General features: G+C 41.1%; 1 protein-coding gene across 1 annotated transcript in view; it reads right to left on the bottom strand.

Moving 5' to 3' along the window:
* Positions 1 to 21,290, bottom strand: part of SEL1L3 (SEL1L family member 3) — a 71,466-nt gene that overhangs the window by 21,097 nt on the left and 29,079 nt on the right. The window contains exons 8-16 of the mRNA XM_032806623.2: positions 20,810 to 20,942; positions 19,781 to 19,927; positions 18,971 to 19,182; positions 16,816 to 16,995; positions 14,480 to 14,599; positions 12,488 to 12,628; positions 9,114 to 9,176; positions 3,641 to 3,817; positions 1,356 to 1,483 (exon numbers count right to left, since the gene is read on the bottom strand). Of these exons, the coding sequence (XP_032662514.1) occupies positions 1,356 to 1,483; positions 3,641 to 3,817; positions 9,114 to 9,176; positions 12,488 to 12,628; positions 14,480 to 14,599; positions 16,816 to 16,995; positions 18,971 to 19,182; positions 19,781 to 19,927; positions 20,810 to 20,942 (1,301 nt within the window). The remainder of the gene's footprint in view (positions 1 to 1,355; positions 1,484 to 3,640; positions 3,818 to 9,113; positions 9,177 to 12,487; positions 12,629 to 14,479; positions 14,600 to 16,815; positions 16,996 to 18,970; positions 19,183 to 19,780; positions 19,928 to 20,809; positions 20,943 to 21,290) is intronic.

Raw genomic sequence — 21,290 nt, 5'->3', positions numbered from 1 at the left:
CTTGTGTACCTTCACTTAAAGACTACTTGTTTACAAAATCAGACAAATACAAATGTCACAGCACACTATTACTGAAAAATAGCTTACTTTCTCATTTGTACCATATCATTATAAAATAAATTGAATGGAATATAAATATTGCACTTACATTTCAGTGTATAGTATACAGAGCAGTATAAACCAGTCACTGTCTGTATGAAATTTTAGTTTGTATTAACTTCGCTAGTGCTTTTTATGTAGCCTGTTGTGAAACTAGGTAATATCTAGATGAGTTGATGTACCCCTTGGAAGACTTCTGCATACCCCCAGGGATATACATACCCCTGGTTGAGAACCATTGCATTAGAACATCTAGTCTGACCTCCTGTATATCACAGGCCATAGAATTTCACCCAGTAAGTCCTGCATCAAGACCACAGCTTCTGGTTGAACTAGTGCAGCAGTTCTCAAACTGTGAGTCGTCAGGACTGGCATTAGATTTGCTGGGGCCCAGGGCCAAAGCCCAAGCCTGAGCCCCACTGCCTGGGGCTGAAGCCTAAGCCTGAGGACTTCAACCCTTGGTGGTGGGGCTCAAGGTTACAGACCCCCAGCCTGGAGCTAAAGCCCTTGGGCTATGGCTTTGGCCTCTCCTACCCGTGGTGGAGCTTGGGCTTTGGCTCTGGCCCCCGGCCCAGGGCAGGCTCAGGCTTCGATCCCCCCTCTTAGGGTCATGTTGTAATTTTTGTTGTCAGAAAGGGGTTGTGGTGCAATGAAGTTTGAGAACCCCTGAACTTGTGCACATCTTTGCATGGAATTCTCATTAGTATCCATGGAAGTTCACTGCAAAGATTTAGGACAGCATATGGTCCTATAGTTTTGCTGATAAAATTACTTTTTCTTTTTGGAGAAAAATGACGCAATTGCTCTAGGTGCTAAGAAACTACAAGGCCTCAGTGGTATTGGAAAATGCAGGTCTCACCTCTTGTTACAAAGCTGTGAATTAGATATCCTTTAACAAACCAGTAGACGTGGATTTCACGTGAATAGTTTCATCAACTAAAAGACTTTCTGGGATAATGGGCAGCAACAACTTGAGTTTCAGATATGCGAAGCACCTGCAATTCTAGGAGGTAGCTGCAGGTGCTCAGCATCTCTGAAAATGAAGGCTTAACTATTTCCTAAACATTAAGATATGCACACATTCAAGTGGAGCAAGTATTATTGCAATGGAACAGTTTCTCAAGAAGAAAGATGCAAATTTTTTAGATTGAAGAATAGAGAACCTGCCATAACTGAAATGATTTTTTTTCATGATCTGAATCATCATTGGTTTAAAAAATAAGATTTTCCTTATAAAAAAGGGTTTCATTTCTTACATTACAGCTTTTTCTGGATCTCTAGCAAAGTTTTCCATATTTCCTGTGATGTAATACAGAGAACATCGTATGGTCCCTTCTATGTGTCCACCTTGGGCAGCTTTATAGAAGTACTCGGCAGCTAGTGTCTGCAAAGAAACAAGATAAAAATGGCAACCTCCTTGGGAATTACTATTTCGCTGTATTTGCTTCATTTAAAAAATAGATAGATAGATAAACAATGGCAGCCTGGCTAATGAAACCAGTCAGTTTAATCACTTTCTGTGCAGATGGGTGAAATGAATTTCTTTCTTCTACCACCTTACTAGGTTAGGTTGGAAGTTCTTTAAAGCTGAAATTGTGGTAGCATGTTTATCAGGTAGATGAATATATAAAATGTACAACAGGCCTCTGGTGCCATACAGTGTGGTTTTGTTGACACTAGGGTGACCAGACGTGAAAAATCAGGATGGGGTAGGGGGTAATAGGTGCCTATATAAGACAAAGCAACAAATATCGGGACTATCCTTATGAAATCGGGACATCTGGCCACCTTAGTTGACACTGACAAAAATGGACCAGTAAGTCACTGTCAGTGATAGCAGCAGTGGAAGTTGGAGTGTAGAGAGAGGGTACAGGCATTTTATCCTCCAGGCTATCGAACCTTACATTCACCTTTAGTGGTAAAAACAATGCAGTCCTGTCTACACGACAGCTTTCAGTGTTGTTACAAAAGTGGTGAATTAGGGGAGCTGTTTTTGCCAATGTCACAGACTGCTGGAACAAAGCTTGCTCTCTAACATCTGAGAAATCATTTGCATGATTGGCAAGAACAGAGCGTCCAATCCTGGAGACTTTAGTGTGTGAGTAGTCCCAGTGACTTTCATGAACTACACAAGAGCATGGGCTCCGGGATCAGGCCCATAATTTCCCAAGCATATGAAGCTAGTTTGTATAAGGCAATACAGTCTCAGCAGGACAGAACAGAACTGCAGAAGGAGGGGGGAACTGAGAGAATATCCAGTTCTCATAATCAGTAAGTTTTATACAGTAGTTGTAATAAAGCAACAGCAACCACAACTAAACAATTTCTTTAATCCAGGAACTTCTAACGAGCAACATCTGCTGTAAAATGGAGATCTGGTATTTTTGTCAGGGGTCCCGGACTCTGGAACTAGCTCCCTCATTCGATCCAACAGAGCCTGGTTTTATTAACTTTCAGAGCACACAGCAGCATGTCTCTTTTCTCAGGCTTTTGGTGAATGAAGTAATACAGGACCATACAGTGCTTTTGCAGGGGCTGTTATTAACTTGGAATTGTATTATTACGGGCAGGCCATTATTATGTACTATGTATTTTTGTCCCCTGGGTAGGAGAAATATGCTTGCCACCATTTTCTGGGTAGCTCTGGCTGCTGTCTGCAGCATATATGCTCACTGACTGAGGCACTAGTCACGCTCTCGAATGCCTCCATTAGTCTGAACCATGAGGTTTGATAACTTTTATTTTAGCATTCTGAACGATAAACAATGTGATTGGTCATAAAAATTATCCGTCAAAATAACACTATCCTCGGCTGGAAAAAGAGCATTATTTTTTCTTTATATATATATATATATATATATACACACACACAATTAAGTCCTTAGGTCCTGGCTTAGAAAGACAAAAATAAAATATGTAGGTCTATGAGGGCCACATTAACTCAGACTTTGAAAGGGAAATTTAATTAAAATTTGTCTTGGATTTGTTTTTTTTTTCACAATAGCAGCTTCGATATGAGTGCTGTGTAACTGCTCAAAAGTTCTAGCGCAGATTATGTAGCCCTTAACCACACTGGACAGTGCTCTGCTCCATGTAAAGTACTGTGGAAGTCAGTGCGGCTACTTCTGAAGTCAAGAGCTATTCTACAGGAGTAATGAAGGCAGAATCTGGCCCTCAAGAAGGTATAAAACAACTTTTTAAATAAACACCAAATTTGATTATTGTATCTCATTTTTAATGGGACTTGTTTTTTACTCTTAAAGAGACAGTGGTACTCTTGAGGTAGAACTACACAGGTCAGAGGAATGAAAACACATCTGCAGCAGGCATGAAGCAGATTGTGATCATATTACGCTAAGTAGTGCTGCACTCCAGAAGCAGTGCCCCGACTTCAATGGGCCTTTGTACAAGAAAATGCTCGACTCACTGTGATCAAGGGTAGCAGAATATGCTCCCCTTAAGTAAACATAGAATCTTAAAGAGTAAAGCCAATATTTGTAAACCAGACCCTGTAATAAGAAATCACACACTATTTACTTACTCGATTTCTGCCGGGCACTCCTGGGTAAATCCCATCTAAATGCAGAGCACCCAGGTTATAGGATGCATCTGGATTGCCCATTTCTTCAGCTTTCAACCAGTATTTTGCTGCTTTTATGTAATCTCTTTTAAAATTATGGTAATACCATCCCAAACCATTCACTGCCTGATGTAATCCCTGTGGATAAAGAAAAAAAAAATGTCCTCAGACCACTCAGGTTCAGCTGTGCTTTTCCACATCTTCTCTAGTGTCAGGAGTTCTAGGAAGTTAATCTTTGTAGCTCTTTGGCATATGTTATCTAGACAGAGTTCTACCAAGCTGTAACCAAGAGTTTTGTGACTGCTGGAACTCTTAGGGTCCCCTTATTTTTCTCTGCCTTTCTTCTCTAAGGCCCTGTGTTGAATGAACCTCCAATGATGGGGATTTAACAACCTCCTGTGGAAATCTGTTTAACTTTGGAAGCTTAACTACTTTCCAGAAAGTGGTTTTTTCCCTAACCTAAATCTCCTTTGCTGTAGATTAAGCCCATTACTTCTTGTCCTACCTTCAGTGGACATGGAGATGAATTGATCACCATCCTCTTCATAACAGCCCTCAACATATTTGAAGACTTATCAGGCCCCTCTCATTCTTCTTTTCTCAAGACTAAACCATACTCAGTTTTTTCATCTTTCCTCCTAGGTCAGGTTTTCTAAACCTTCATTGTTTTTATTGATCTCCTCTGGACCTTCTCAAGTGTGACCCCATCTTTCCTAAAGTGTGGTGCCCACAACTGGACACAGTACTCCAGCTGAGTACAATGACTTCCCATGTCTTACATATTACACTCTTGTTAGTACACCCAGAATGATATTAGCCTTTTTTGCAGCTGCACTACATTGTTGACTCATATTAAATTTGTGATCCACTATATCCCTGAGATCCTTTCCAGCAGTGCTCCTATCTAACTAGTTACTTCCCATTTTATAGTTGTCCATTTGATTTTTCCTTCCTAAGTGAAGGATTTTGCATTTGTCTTTACTGAATTTAATCTTATTGATTTTAGACCAACTCTCTAATTTGTCCAGGTCATTTTGAATTCTAATCCTCCGAAGTGCGTGCAACCCCTCCCAGCTTGGTGTCATCTGCAAATTTTATAAGCATACTCTCCACTTCATTATCCAAGGCATTAATGAAAATATTGAATAGTACCAAACCCAAGACAGACCACTATGGAGCCCAGCTAGATATGTCCCCCCATTAGATAGCAAACCATTGACAACTGCTCTTTGAGTATGGTCTTTCAAACAGTTATGCACCCATCTTACAGTGATTTCATCTAGACACTTCCCTAGTTTGTGAATGCCATGCGGGACTGTGCCAAAAGCCTTACTAAAATCAAGATACATCACATCTAATGCTTCCTCACTAAGTTAGTAACCCTGTCAAAGAAGGAAATAAGGTTGATTTGGCATGATTTGTTCTTGACAAATCCATTCTGGCTATTCCTTAAAATCCTATTATCTTCCAGACCCTTACAAATTAGTGGAACAAATTATTAAACAACTATCTTTTTGGGTATCAAGTTAGGCTGACTAGTCTATAATTCCCTGGGTCCTTTTTGTTCTCCTTTTTAAAGATAGGTAGTTTTCCCTTTTCCAGTCTTCTGGGACCTCACCCATTCACCAGCCGTGATAATCAAGATGATTGATAATGATTGTGGGATTGCTTCAACTAGTTCCTTAAGTATGCTAGGATGAATTTAATCAGGTCCTGCTGACTTGAATACATCTATATATTCTTTAAATGTACTTTTGATATTTTGGCTTGCATTCCTTACATTTGCTCTGAAAATAAATGGGAGACAACTAACATGAAAACTTCAACATGCTATTTTTACAGAATAGAGAGAGACGATCAGTGCCACACAGGTCAATTTTAGGAAACACCATGGATGCCTCCCACAACAGCTCAGGTTATGACAGTGCTATACACTAACATTAAACCTCATCTTTGTCTCAGTAATTAGGCATCAAGAAAAGCTCATTATCCTGTGACAATGTTCTATTTTGTCAACATTAACTCTGTCTCCTTGCATAGCCTGGTCAATTGCAAGCATACACAGTTCAAATTACTGTGCTAATAAGCATGCTCTTCACCACTTCCTTTTGATGCATGTTTAATAAGGGCTATGCCAAAAACAGTAGAATATGCAGGATTAGAGCTATCTAAAGGACAAGACAAGACATTTGCTTGTTATTCTAAACTTATATCTAGAAGAATCTCTGTGACAATCGGGGTCCAGAAACCCCAAAGGGAGAACTGGAGGTTTGAACCACACAGAATAAACAATTGAATCAAATGGCTATATACTATGTTATTTTGTATTGATTAGGGCTGCCGATTAATCACAGTTAACTCACGCGATTAACTCAAAAAAATTAACAGTGTGATTAATCACAATTAAACCATAGAATACAAATTGAAATTTATTAAACATTTTTGATGTTTTTCTACATTTTCTAATACCGTATATACTTGATCATAAGCTGGTTTGTTTATAAGCTGACCGCCCCCCAGATGGATAAGTAAAAATGGAATATTTTTATAACCTTCATAAGCTGACCCATATAAAAGAGGTCATGCAACTTTGACTCTGGGCCATAGAAGGCTGGCTGGCAGGCCAAGATGGTTTTTTACCTTGATGTCTTGCAGGCACGGAGGTTAAACCTAAGTAACAAAGTCCCAAGCCGCCAGTCTGTTACCCTGATGGGCTGGGAACAGCAACCAGGTGGGGAAATGTTCTTGGTGGAGAGAACTGGGAGTCAGGGAGTAACCCCTGTGACCACCCCTCACATAGCCACCCCTAGCCCGGACCCTTCACTCCCCCACAGCCCATTCCTTCCACCATTATTTGGGAGGGCCAGGGGAGGAGTATCTGGCCTGGAAGGAGCTGCATGCCTAGGCTGGGCAGCGTGGCTGCAGCTTGCTGCCATTGGGCCAGACCAGCAAGTGTGGCACCGCCAGCAAGGCTGCGAGAGAGCACATGGCCAGAGGCGGAGAGACTCTGTGCCTGCTTCTTCCCTTCGGCCTGCTGCTCCCCTTGCTCCTCTGTTGGGGGGGAAGGGCTGTGTCCCACCTCTCCCCTTTCTATACCCATTCAAAGCCGAACCCCTGCTCTGTGCTTCCCTTTTTTTAACTAAAAAAATTCGCTTAGAAAAGGAGTTATACGGCATACCCATTCAGTTACAAACACAGAATACAAAGTATATTGTGCACTCCCTGAAAATATTTGCTACAAATATTTGCACTAAAAATGATAAATATTTTTCAATCATCTCATAACAAATACGTAAGGCAATCTCTTTATCATGCAAATGCCAACGTCAAAATGTAGTTTTTTTTTTTTGTAAATAGACTCACTCAAAAACAAAACAATGTAAAACTTTAGAGTCTGCAAGTCAACTCAGTCCTACTTCTCATTCAGCCAACTGCAAAGAGAAACAAGTTAGTTTACATTTACAGGAGATAATGCTGAGGTTGCCTTTTTATGGTTATTTTCTATGTAACTTGTATGTGTTTGCTTTTTCTTACTATTTCATCTTTGACTGTGAATTTTCTATTGTTTGTTTGTTTTTTCTTTGTTTATTTCCATTGTTTATTTTTACTGTTGTGCAGTCTGGGTGGACTGGGCAGCCCCCAGTGAACTGATAACTGTGGGCAGTGATGAACCAGAAGGGAAATATCAGAGTATCTGGTAGCTAAGAACTTGGGGGATGGATTTAGGCAGATGTGGGACCAGAAAGGCTGTTGGAGTCATCCTGCATAGAGTATCTAGGAAGCCAGGGTGAGACTTTATGCTTGTGGGCTGGTTCCTGGTGTTAGAGCTCTGAACCATAGCAGCATAATATTACAGCGCCCACCATCAGAAGGCAGGTGGTGATAGAACCCCTTCCTGGTCTGGGTGAGGCCCAAAATGTCACAATCACATTGTCAAATTTCTAGCTATAAGAAGAGTTTTACATTGTTGTTGCTTTCAAAGGGACTCTGGAGGATTCTTTTTCTTTTCAAATTTCAAGTTAGACCTGGAATTCTTACTCATTAAAATCCAAAAGCAGAGCAACTATTCATTAATTATCTCATTTCTTTAGTGAAAATGTGCACTGGAATACATGGTTAAATAATAACATCCTGATTGTTGCTGAATTTGGTTATCTGCTATGTGCCAGTTGTCTGAAATTTGCTGCCAGAGCAGGCCCTCCAGAAAACCCAAAATTAGCAGGTATTGCACCATGCTGTGAAAGGCAATCTATTTAGTCAGGCTTCTCTTCAAAAGGCATTTGAACAGTGTTTTATAGGGCTGGTAGAAAAGCTGCTTTGAGTTTCTTTTTTATCTGTCAGTGGCTGATAATTAATTTGAAGATTGTCCATTTGGTGTCAATAGTTAGCAGTGGACTATGAGTGGTTTGAATAGTTATGGTTTTCAAGATCTAAATTTACCAGAAGTCTGGGCAATATAAATAAGGACATAAATATATATGAAGATGTGGAAATCACTAGGGGCCAGATCATGGCTGCACAGCGTCATAAGAGGGAGGGAGATCCATTTTCCCCCATTATGCCCCCATGTGAGTTCCCTGGTCCAGTCACAGGAGTATGTAACCTCTGCACACCCATTGCTTCCCCCTGAGATGAGATGCATAAGGGCAGGGAGAGGGTGGAGTCTGTTCTCAGCTGCTCAGCACTCCAGCTAGTATAGCTGAGCTGGAGCAGGAGGTAATGATCTGAAGATGGTAAGAGATGGTAACAGCTTAGTACCCGCCAGGTGTAATGGGTGTGAGGGAATGAATCCTGACTGTGAGTTACCATTCAGTCCCGGTGCAGCTACCCACCACCAATTACACAGAGCACATTGCAAAAGCACAGTCTGGCTCTCAACCCTTCTTTATTCTTTTCCTTTATACTGTATTATTACAAAGTTTGTTAGGCTGATTTTTCAAAGGTGAGGATCATCTCTATTTCCCATCAGCCTCAGTGAGATTAGTGGGCACACAACATCTCCAAACATCAGGTGAGGTGGGGATTTTTGTATGACAATTTAACACAAAACTCGGTCTAAAAGAACAAGCACAGGAATTGGAGGTAAGAACACCTGAGTTCTAATCCTGCATTTGCTACTAACTCATTGCATGACCTAAGTCACTTGGAGCAAAATTCAGCTTTTGTGTATGCAGGCATAATTCCATTTACTTCCATGGAGTTATACCTGCTTACTCCAGAGTTCAATTAGATTTTGTGGGATTCAGTTTCTCCATTCAGGATAATAATGCTTTCCTAATTTATGATTAGAATGTTGGAAGGACTGATTAATATTCATACAGCATTAGGGTGATGTAAAGTGCTACATAATAAATATTAATTATAATAATGTCAGTAATAACACTTCTTACTTATATAGCACAACAATAAATATTTACTATTATGAATATTTTACCTTGGATGCTGCTTTTTTCATCAGTTCTAAAGCAAGTCTTGTGTTCTTTTTCACACCATGACCCTAAATAACAAACATAATAAAATAAGTATATATAAGCAACCACTATTTTGAAACAAATAATACATGCTAATGAACATTCACAGCTAATAATTTTAAAAGCAAATTTAAAATTTTTGGATATTATAATTTGTTTTTTAACCTTAACATGTTATAAAGGGGGCCAGGGGTTGGGTGGGAAAGCTGTGTGACTCTGTAGGGCCCATTCACATTTAATACCCTAGTTTAACCTAATCTTAATTGAGCCTTGGAAAATTCCATTTCTCCAATTAACCTGGGTGAGTAACTTTTCTGATGGACAAGTGAAATATCCTTTTTCCCCATTTCTGTCAATTACTTTGGAAAAAAGAATAGCGAATAGCTTTTGGGCTTGGGCTGGTGAATTTTCATGATAATTTGGCCTGGGTCTCTGAATCTGATAGACCTGAACACTTCCTGAAATAATTTTAGTAACTGGAAAAATATTGTAAGCAGAATGTCCTTGAAACCTACTTCTTCTAACAGGGCTCTCACTGCTAATTCTCTGTTGCTATAAACCACATTCCCTCACAAATGTTCTTAAAATGTAACCAACGTGAAATTCAAACTGCAACCAGCTTCTGTCTCATGCTCACTATGGATATCCACATACTGAATGGCTGCTTCCTCCTCCTCTTTTCCTCTGCAATCTCTACCTGAACCCTTTCATATTTGTTGCTGTATTGTTTTGTGTGTTCTGTAATTATAGGGCCCTGTGAAGGGGTACACAAACATGACACTGGCCAGGAAAGGGTTAACAAGCTCTTTGTAGACTCAGCCAGCTCTGCCTTGCTACACTGGTAAAAGGTATCAGGCTGGGAGGAAGGGGTTAAAAGGAGAAAGCTCAGCTCAACTGGTTGTTGACTGGGAAGCAGAGTAGGCTTCCAGCTCTCAGTCTGTAAATGAGGCCTGTCTGGGACAAGGAAGTTAGGGTTGTCAGGTGGCCGGTTTTTGACCGGAAAGTCAAGTCAGAAAGAGAACCTGGCAGTGTCCAGTCAGCAGGGCTGATCAGACACAAAAAGTCCGGTTACCTGCAGTAACGGCCCCCGCCACCAGGGGAGCAGGAAGAGCAGCAGCTGCTGCTGGAGCCTGGAGGAGCACTCAGCAATGGCTCTGGCAGAGAGGGTTACTGGAGGCTCCTTGTCTTATCCCAAATGGGGTCTCTCTTCCCTGCCCCACTGACTCCCCCCAGAGTGCAACTCTCCCTTCCCTGCCCAACTGACCGCCCCACCCCTGGAGCATGGCTCTCCCTTCTCTGCCCCACTGTTCCACCCCCCACCGATCTCACCACCCTCAGAGCGCGGCTTTGCCTTCCCTGCCCCACTCACCCCTCCCACCCCCAGACCGCGGCTCTCCCTTCCCCGCCCCACTCACCCCCAGAGTGCAGCTCTCCCTTCCCTGCCCTGCCCCACTGCCTGGCTCTCTCTCCAGTGTCCTGCCTCTGTCATCCCCAATTCCATGAGCCGTGCTTGGCTGGCAGGGGGAGGATGGTGGAGAGAGCAGAGGGTGGGGGAGGTTCCGGCACTCAGTGTCTGGTTTTCACAAATTAGAAAGTTGGCGACCCTAAAAGAAGTGCTTGAGGGGCTGCTGACTATCTTTGAGGGGTGGTAGGCCTGACATGGGATTATTGTTCTTCTGATTTACTACTGGTGACTTGCCTGCAGTTGTGGAGGCAGGTGGCTTCACCTGGTGCCCTGTCTGAGTGTGGTGAGCACAAATAAATAACCTTCTGTTTCTTTACATCTGATGGAAGACTCAGTAGTGATTTGTCTAGGCCCAGAAGTAACTAGGTACAGGCCCAATTTTGCTAACACCAAGTGGTGTGAGTGGTTCCCCAAACTCCATTCAGGAATATTCATCTAAGCACAAGTTCGTACATCCAAAGCTTAGTACCACCTCTATGAATGCGGAAATCTTCTTGTTTTTCAGCGAAGAGATCAAAAAGACCCCATGAAACAATAAGGATATGGCTATGGACAACGGCTCCGCAGTCAAACTCTAATAGGTTGTGGAACTGTCTCTCAAGGGAAGATGTAAATATTATGGTGATGGGGGGCCATGTAAGTACCAGACATAAATTAGATAGATTAGACAGGTAGCTGCCCAGTTGGCTGGGACGCTTAAAACTAAACTGGACAAAACACTAGCAAATGTGCTGTAGTGAACAACCCTGCATGGGCAAAGAGATGTACCAGACAACTAATAGGTCCTTTCTAACTTCTGTAATTCAGTGATATGGTGTACTGTCCTTATGAGACACACTGACTACCTAGTGCTCTTGTAATCACATACAGCCAAATTCTCTGCTGGAGTAGTTTATTTGGTCTCAGTGGAATTATGCCAGGAGAAAATTTGGCCCCTAATTTCTATTGGTTCCAATGGTTATAACCCTATAGCTTGGGGGAAACTGTTAACTCTTGGTAAGTGTGACTCCCACCCAGATCTTGCTGACATACAAACAGTCACTAGAGTAACTAAACTGGTTTTAATTCACCCCTTTTGTTATTTCAATGCAAGTCTGGGTGCGGGCTTCAGAGTATCCTTTTTCAATTTAGCTCAAGTTGGTAAAAAGTGAAGTTATTTAAGTGGCGTAAAATGGTGTATCTAAGGCTATGTCTACACAACAGACTTTACAGCGGCGCAGCTGCAGTGGTACAGTTGTGCCACTGTAAGGTCTCCCACGTAGCCACTCTACACCAGTGGGAGAGAGCTCTCCCATTGGCATAATTAAGCCACTCCCAACAAGCAGTGATAGCTATGTCAGCAGGACAGCGTCTCTCACCAACATAGCACTGTCCACACCAGTGCTTTTGTTGGTGAAACTTATGTCAAGTAGAGGTGTGTGTTGTTTTTTTTTCTCACACCCCTGGCTGACAAAAGTGCTAGGTAGACATAGCTTAAAGGGTACATCTACACAGCAAATTCCCCCCTCCACCAAGGCAGCAAGTCTCAGAGCCCAGGTGCCTCAGGCTCATGCTGCAGGGCTAAAAATAGCAATGTAGCCTGAAACCTGGCAATGGGGGAGTATCTTCGACCTGAGGTTCCAGCACCAGCCTTAACTTCTACATTGCTATTTTTAGCCCTGCAGCATAAGCCTGAGTCAGTTGACCTGGACTCTGAGATTCGCTGTGACGGGTCTTTTTTGCTGTGTAGACATACCTTAAGAGTATTATGATGATCACATAGTATGTCACTGCAGAAAATGCACAAAGTTCTCTAAATTCTGAAATACACACACCCAAAAGGAAACTACTCTACAAGTCTGAAATGAACTGACAATTGGAAATATGTCTTACCTTGAATAAAATGATGGCATAATCATACATTAATATTGGATCTTCAGTTTCCAGTGCACCCTTTGAGTACCACTCTATTGCTGCTTCTGGATTTTTTGCCACCCCTTGCTGGCCCCAGAAGAGCATCTGTGCCAATCGTTGCTAAAAACAAAACACCACAACTATCATCATAATAAATCTTAAATTTAAACTGTAATTGGAGTTACAAGGATGGATTATTGTCACAGATTTACACTGGTGATAAATGTGTCAAGAAGGCAGTTAAGCATTCTGAAAATGAGCTATACTTGTTACTTGAAAGCTGTACTTACCTACATGCCTCCAGCTTCCATCCAGGACACACCACACGATCCATTGTCTACAGCCAAGGTCTAAGATACAACTGTATTTGCTCCAATACCTCAGACAAAGACAAACACCTACAAGATCTCTATCAAGCATTCTTAAAACTACAATACCCACCTGCTGAAGTGAAAAAAACAGATTGACAGAGCCAGAAGAGTACCCAGAAGCCACCTACTACAGGACAGGCCCAACACAGATAAATAACAGACGCACTGCCATCACATTACACAGCCCCCAACTAAAACCTCTCCAGTGCATATCATAAGATCTACAACTTATCCTTAAAGATGACCCTCACTCTCACAGATCTTGGAGACGGGTCAGTCCTCGCTTATAGACAGTCTCAACTTGAAGCAATACTCATCAGCAACCGCACACCATTAACATAAACACTAACCCAGAACTATCCTTGCAAAAAGCCTGATTTCCAGCTCTGTTCACATTATCTATTCAAGCTGACACCCATCATGGGACCATCACTTCAGCCAGCCATCGAGGGCTCGGTTTTTCATCTGCGGCGAGGTTACCAACGTGATACATGCCATCATGTGCCAGCAATGCCCCTCTGCCATGTACATTGGCCAAACTGGACAGTCTCTACGCAAAAGAATAAATGGACACAAATCTGACATCAGGAATCATAATATTCAAAAACCAGTGGGAAAACATTTCAACCTCTCTAACCACTCAGTGACAGACTTGAAGGTGACAATTTTGCAACAAAAAAACTTCAAAAACAGACTCCAAAGAGACTGCTGAACTCGAATTAATATGCAAATTAGATACAATTAACTCAGGCCTAAACAGAGACTAGGAATGGTTGGTCATTACACTAATTGAATCTATTTCCCTATGTTAAGTTCTCACACCTTCTATGTTAATTATCACTTTAAAAGTTTTTTTTCTCCTGTTGATGATAGCTCATCTCAATTGATTAGACTCTTCCTGTTGGTATGCATACTTCCACCTTTTCATGTTCTCTGTATTTATAAATATCTCCTGTCTGTGTTCCGTTTTATGCATCCGAAGAAGTGAGCTGCAGCTCACGAAAGCTCACGCTGAAATAAATTTGTTAGTCTCTAAGGTGCCACAAGTACTCCTGTTCTTTTTGCGGATACAGATTAACACGGCTGCTACTCTGAAACCATTCTGAAAACAGGTTGCCTTGTGTAATTTTCAGATTGGGCTTCCTATCAGTAACGTTTACAGATAACAGACTGAGTTCAGATCTGGCATATGTAGATGCAACTACCATGAGAGTCCCTGGATTGAGTTCAGTGGTGAATAAATAGTGATATAAATGCACTGGAAAATGTGTGCAGATGGCACAGTACAGCAACTTGCATGGAGCTGGCATTCTGTAGTAGTACAAAACAAATGTCAAATTCAATTCCCTTGGTGTGTAAGGACAGTTACAGCAAGTAAAGCAATAAACATGTAACATGAAATCCCCTAATGTGCCCTTCACTTAGTCTTATAGCATCTTTTTAGTTGTTTTCACACTCAGGTTAAAGCACTGGAAAAGTTTAAAGATCAGAGGAAAAATAAGTTTGAAGGAGCAACATGACAGCACTACCATCAATTTTATAGTTTAATCCAACCTGTATGTACAAGCAAAATGATGAAACTACGTGCTATGGACTATACCTGTGCAGCTGCATTTCCTCTTGTTGCTTCATATTTTAACCACATAAAGACATCACCATTTTCTTTAGTTTGGGCTTTTAATAGTTCATCATCCCTTAGCCTTATAGTTTCTACAAATGCCTGAAAAGCGGGTGAACAGAGAAAACATTAAACAGCACATTAATAAACCTGCCCACCTAAATGAAAACATTAGATGTTTCCTGAAATCTTGAACAATTCCTTCTCTATTCTGGGCTTTCAAAGTTCTGATATTTTCTTCATTGGTCAATTTATTAATCCTGAAACTATTACTTCATTGTCATTTCCTTTCATTCATTCAGGCCCCCCTCCTATTCTCTTACAAGACTGTCTGACAGAATGGAACAAACAGAGACCTGTCGACTCTAGATGTATTTTTCTAACGCTCCCCACCATCGGTACTATTCAGTGCAGCTCCACTAGTGGTAGCAAAAGTAGCACTAGTATGGATTAAAATGCCAGCAGCAGCTGGCATCTTTACCATCACGTTGTCTACACCAGCGGTTCTTAACCAGGGTGGGACCCCCGGGGGGGCCTGCAAGCATGTTTCAGGGGGTCTGCCAAAATACACCAGAAAGCAGGGCCAGCGTTAGACTCACTGGGCCGAAGACAGAAAGCTGAAGCCCAAGCTCCTCTTCCTGGGACTGAAACTGAAGCCTGAGTAACTTAACTTTGCAGAGCTTCCGGTGGTGTGGGGCCCGGAGCAATTGCCCTGCTTGCTACCCACTAATGCCGGCCCTGGCTTTTAATCTACTGCATATGCAGAACAACAGTTATTGTGGCACAAGGGGGCCATGGAATTTTTATGGTATTTTGGGGGAAGGAGGTGGGCTCGGAAAGAAAAAGGTTGAAACCCCTGGTTTAGATCTGCAGTGAGCAGACTGAGATGACATGGTGGTGAAAGCACTGGCTGGTCTCCGTTAAAGCTCCCACCTTTGGTAGTACTGAGGGTGGTAAAGATACTGTAGACAGACGCAGACGCACCAGGCACCAGCTATTATTCACTGCCACGCCAATATGGGACCGTGGGGTTGGGAAGGGTGTGGATAAGAGGAGGAGAATTATCAAAGCAGAAGAGAAAGGTAAAGGAATGTTGAGGGCAAAAACAAGAATGTGACTGGAGAAATTGCTTGGCATTTTTTTAATGAGAAAGCAGATCTATGAAAATGGTTCTTATTTAAGTTCTGGAACTTACAACTTCCACACTCCATGTAATGGAACAGCTGGGAGAAACCTACACCAAGCAGAGCTTTCTACAGCCTGGAAATGGTGAAAATCCAGAGACGCTGTGATATTGCTATTGCCAATATAATTAATGTAGGAGGCACTCAGATACGACAGCGATAGGTGACAGCACAAAACCGTAAAGCATACTTTACTGGTCTAGCTATATGGACAAAACTCTCCTAGTATAGACCCAGTTTATACTGGAAAATAAGTTATTTTACTGATATAGCTTATACCAGTTCCCTGAGCAAAATAAGCTATACCACCAAAAGCATTCCTTTCCCCATATAACTGCACCTACCCTATGTTTTTTGCCAGTATAGTTATGTTACCAAAAAAAAAAAAATCCAATAAAAATAATCACACCTTAACTGACATTGGTATGCTTGCATAAGTTTCTAATGTGAACTTGGCCTATAATAAGTAATTAAAAATCAATTTGCAGTCTGTATGTTCTGATTTTGCAATGTTCAAAATCCCTGTGTTATCCTTCCTTTTGTTATCAATCTCAATCCTAAACAGACAACGTTATCCAAGTGTTTTTTCAGGCCAAGATCCTAGCACTCATTTAGGGTTGTTAAATATTTTTTCATCTAAAACTATATTGTTTCCTATTCACAAGCCAGTTTTGAAATAATTTTACTTGGGTTTTCATACAGATATTAAACACAACTAAACATTTTACATTTGATTATGGAAAAGACATAGATATGGAGAGTACAGGTGGCCTTTTTCCTGAATTTAATAAAGTCTGGGTGTTAAAGAACCAAAAGAAGAACAGACACTTAACAGTCCTTAATACAGATTGATATCATCTAGTGAACTAAGCATGAGACTAGGAACCAGGCACACCAGACTTCTTTCTCAGCTCTGACACTGACTTCGTAGGGTCACAGTCAAAACACTTAAACTCTCTGTGACTTGGGGTAATGCGGTAATAATACTTACTGTTTCATGAAGTGTTGTGATTATTAGGTAAGGTAATGTTTGTGAAGTACTTTGAAGATGCAAAGCTCTGTATACATAAGTATGAATGCATTATAAACTGCTATCATGGCAAATAAATTCAAATATACCTATAACTCTCTTACCTGATCTCCTTTTGTAGCATGTTGATCATGAGATGTCTTTAGTGCAATATCGTTGTAATAAGCATATGATAACTCCAAGTCTAGTGGATAATTGTTAATGCCTTGGTAATGTTTATACCCAAGATTCATCACAGCAAGTCTCTCACTCCTCTGAGCACCAACCAAACTGTATAGCAGCCCCTGGAAAAAATCAACAAACATAAACAATGAATTGGACCGCTAACAAGTTTACCTACTATTAACCATTTTGGTGCTGTCTCACAGACTTTACAGAATGAGCAACGTGCATCTGCAATGTTAGCTAATACACCAACTATATCAGGTGAAACACCTGAACAACAAAGCAGTTAGGATTTCTTTTATAAAGAAAGGTATTATAGAAACCCTATGACACTTCTGCTGAACACATACCATGAATATTACTGCCCATCATCTTGCTACCACTAGATAACCTTGCTGTTTAGTGCAGATGCTACTCCTGGGACAACCAAAAGGCACCAGATCATAATTGGGGCACTGAGGGTGGGATTTTTGCAGGCTCTTTAAACTCTGCTCTCATTGAAGTCAATGGGTATTTTACCACTTACTTCAGAGGAAGGAGATTTAGGCTATAATGGGGCACTTTTGAAGAATCTCACCGTCAGGGTCTGCCTGCACTAATGACCTGTGGCTGACAAAGCTTATCAGCAATAGGTTCAGCTGGTACTGAAAACAGCACTGCTAGTGCAGAATGGACACAACCATTCTTAGCACTCCACTAGTCTCAAAGGTGCTTTCTGTAATGGTGCTGAAACCAGTTTTGTCCCACCCATTAGCTATTTAAACTAGTTTCAACAATATTTGAAGGGGACCCAAGAAGGAACTTATTGTTAGCACTGGGCATATTTGTAGTTTAGACAAGACCTAAGTCTCAGTTTCTCTTCCCTGAACAGGATGTGGTAAACTTTACCTCAGGTTAATCTCTTGGGAGCACCTTTTAACTCCCCATCCTAAGATACTGACTAGTTCTACAGTGACATTAGGCAGCCCCACCATTTTTTGAGTATTTTATATTATTGTACCATTTCATAGCTAAATGGCTGTCAGCAAGTCCATTATAAAACAGCCTCCAGTTTCACACACACATCCTTCTCTTTCTCAGATCCTCCTCCTCTTTTATTTGACACTGTGAAATTACAAGGATAGTTCTGACCTTATGATTAATTTGAAAATTTTTGGCGTTCAGATGCTTTTCTGAAACTTTTGTGGAGTTTCCCCTCTCAGCCCAGTCTCAGTATCATGTCTTGCAGGATTTCTTCCCTTCTAGTCCTATACAACGTCGTTCCTCCAGGAGACCCTCCACTATGCCCTACCTAGTGCCAGGATTTCTTGAAGGGGAATCCCTATGACTTGCTTTCCCCATCAACTCAAGGATATTTTCTTCACCATAGGTTTCAGGGGCCAGCTTCCATCAGATCCATTTCCTCCAGTCTATATTTCTGGAGGCAGCAAGCTGGCCTGCACTCCCATCTGGAGTTAAATGTGGATGACAAGTGGGCCCCCATCCTATCTCTTCAATGGGCTGCCAGGACTGTCCATCTATCCCAATTCACCATGCCACCCTCTTTTAGGATCAGAGGGGTAGCCGTGTTAGTCTGGATCTGTAAAAGCAGCAGAGAGTCCTGTGGCACCTTATAGACTAACAGACGTTTTGGAGCATGAGCTTTCGTGGGTGAATACCCACTTCGTCAGATGCATGCACGCCAACGAAGTGGGTATTCACCCACGAAAGCTCATGCTCCAAAACGTCTGTTAGTCTAAGGTGCCACAGGACTCTCTGCTCCTCTTTTAGGAGTGACTAATCAATGCATTCTCCTATTCTGTAGCAGTGGGACAGAGAAGCTCTTACACTATGGGGCTAAAAGCAGTGGCGCCTAATGGATAAGGGAATTCAGAAATATCTGTGGCCAGCTGCCCAGTAAAGGGGTAAGGTAGAGGGAGCCTATTGGCCATGCCATGAAAAGGAGACTAAATTTGAGATGGGGAAAGCTACCAAAATTTCTTTCCTGTATTTTTTCTTCAAATGGCCAAGTTTCACTCTGGCAACCTACTGTGTAAATTGCTTTTGAAGGTAACTAGTTTCATCTGAGATGATCAGACACATTGAATACATTACCTGCAAAGGGTCTACAGGCACAGCTAGTCCTGTTTCAAAAATAACTGCAAGGAAAAAGGAAGCTTTGTGGTATCCACAGCAGCTGGAAACCATCAGAAAAGGGATGGAGGAGTTCATGTAGTGTAGACCATCAGCCCTGGAAAGACTTTTTGCAACCTTCTCAAATATCCTCCGGCCAACTTCTAAAACTGTGTTGTTTTGGTCTTCTGACACTAAAAATATACCACAATGTAGATGCACAATTATTATATGTGAAAACAGTTTAAATCAAAATGGTGATGGTGCAACTGTGTGATTTATTCTTATTGGGACAAATTCTGCTATCCTTACTCATGCTCAAAAATACTTTTCTCCTCAGGAGTACCACTGAAAATCAAAGAAATTCCTGGAAGAGTAAGGTACTACCCAGCATGAATAAGGATAAATCACAGCCTGGCCCAGTAGGAATAAGTCAGTCAGTCAGTTTAAATCAATAGGAGTTGTTGAAGAGTAAAGTATTAGTCAACATGAATAATGAAGGCTGAAGCTGGCCCATAGTAATTCCCACTCCATGACCGAGCATTTAAACAAATCGCCCACATTTTGGCCTAGGACACTAAACTCTGCGTGTTTCTGTATTTCCATCTTTTTACATTGTATCCATTCCTCATTTGCAGTGCGATATACGTAAATTACAGGTTAACCTTGACACTCCGTCCTTAAGTTAAGTGATGTGGAAAAAACTTCTGCAACATGAGGTAAGGTCAAAGTGTGCCAACTTCTCAGGGACACTATAGAAATTTCAGAAAGACAAGATAAAGGCATGATTACCATCAGATGGACTGAAATCCATCTCTCGCAGCAGACTGAACAAGTTGTGGTATTTCTCCCTTAGCTCTTTGCCCCAGACAAAGGCATCAGACTTGGTCTTGGCCCCATATTTGTAGTTCAGCTCTGAATAATAGTTTTCACGGATACCTGAACAAACTGAGAAATCAAGGAAATGATCTGACCTGGGAAACGAGCTGGTCTTTGGAGGAAGCTTATATTGAAAAGATGTCCCTATGGTGGATCAAAAAGTGTTATGTTGGATGGGAAGAGGCAAAAGACTGGAAACAGTGCAAAAACTGAAAGTCAGTACAGCTCATTTATAATAAATCATTTATATTTTTTAAAACGTCTTCCATATCTTTCAGGACATACAATAATGTTGTACATACTAGAGGTCCAATTGTGTACTTAAGTGCTATAATAATTAATGTTATTACAGATATAGCTAGACTTGTGTAACTCCACCATTATGGAACAGAATAGATGCTTTGATATGAATTTTGCCTCTCAGCTGCTTCACATTTAGTAACTATGGAATAGATCTTCCAGCATAACACAAGTTGTTGAGCATTTTAAAAATATGTATACAGTTGCAGCTATTTGCTTGCTTGTATTCTAAAACATTGTGAATTTGATGTAATACTCAGGACAAATTTTGTATAACCAACCACAAGAAACTTACATAGATATAGAACAGAAGAGAGGGATCTGAGAGGAATATCATATTAGCTTGGAATCATTTTATTGTTCTTTTTATTTGTCTTTGTTCTTATGGGAAAAATATCAATAACTATATTGGAAGGAAGCCTTTCCAGCACTGAGCAACACAGTTTACCTTCCAGCAAGCATGCTGAAAAAGACAAATTAATTTTCTTCTTACTAAGCATATGGTGAAATTTATATATATATATATATATATATATTTTATTAAACTAATCTTCTAGTCACGCTCTGTCTCTGATAAAAGCAAAGCAGGAGAACTCAAGAACAAGGCAGACTAATATTCAGATTCTGAAGTTCAGTACTTACAATCTTTTTGCACTGCTTGGCCTTGCTTTACAAGGTGTCCATACCCAGATACTACTTCTTGGATGTCTGCACATCTATCATAGTAGAGTTCAATCTGTTCTGTAATTTCTTTGTCATAAAGATGATTAGAAATCTAGACAAAGGCAAACGACCATTACACAGCAATGTTGGTAACTACAATAGCTGTGGCTATTTGCATTTTTCTAAAAAGAGATATCACAGAATCTGAGTTTAAGGTCAGAAAGGACCACCAGATCCATCTGTTCTGACATCCTGTTTATCACAGGCCACCACCACCACCCAGCACCAGCCCACTAACCCCCAAAACCAAAATTAGATCAAAGTAGTACGGCCCACAGATTTTACAGACTTGATGACAAAATAAACCCTGGTTACTAACCTTTCCGTAATTGTTGTTGTTCAAGATGTGTTGCACATGTCCATTCCAATGTAGGTGTATGCTTGCTCCAAGCACGGCTGC

This window comes from Chelonoidis abingdonii, chromosome 5 (assembly GCF_003597395.2).
Source record: "Chelonoidis abingdonii isolate Lonesome George chromosome 5, CheloAbing_2.0, whole genome shotgun sequence".
Taxonomy (NCBI): domain Eukaryota; kingdom Metazoa; phylum Chordata; order Testudines; family Testudinidae; genus Chelonoidis; species Chelonoidis abingdonii.
The sequence above is the reverse complement of the archived record's forward strand: the minus strand, read 5'-3'. Positions and strand labels throughout refer to the sequence as shown.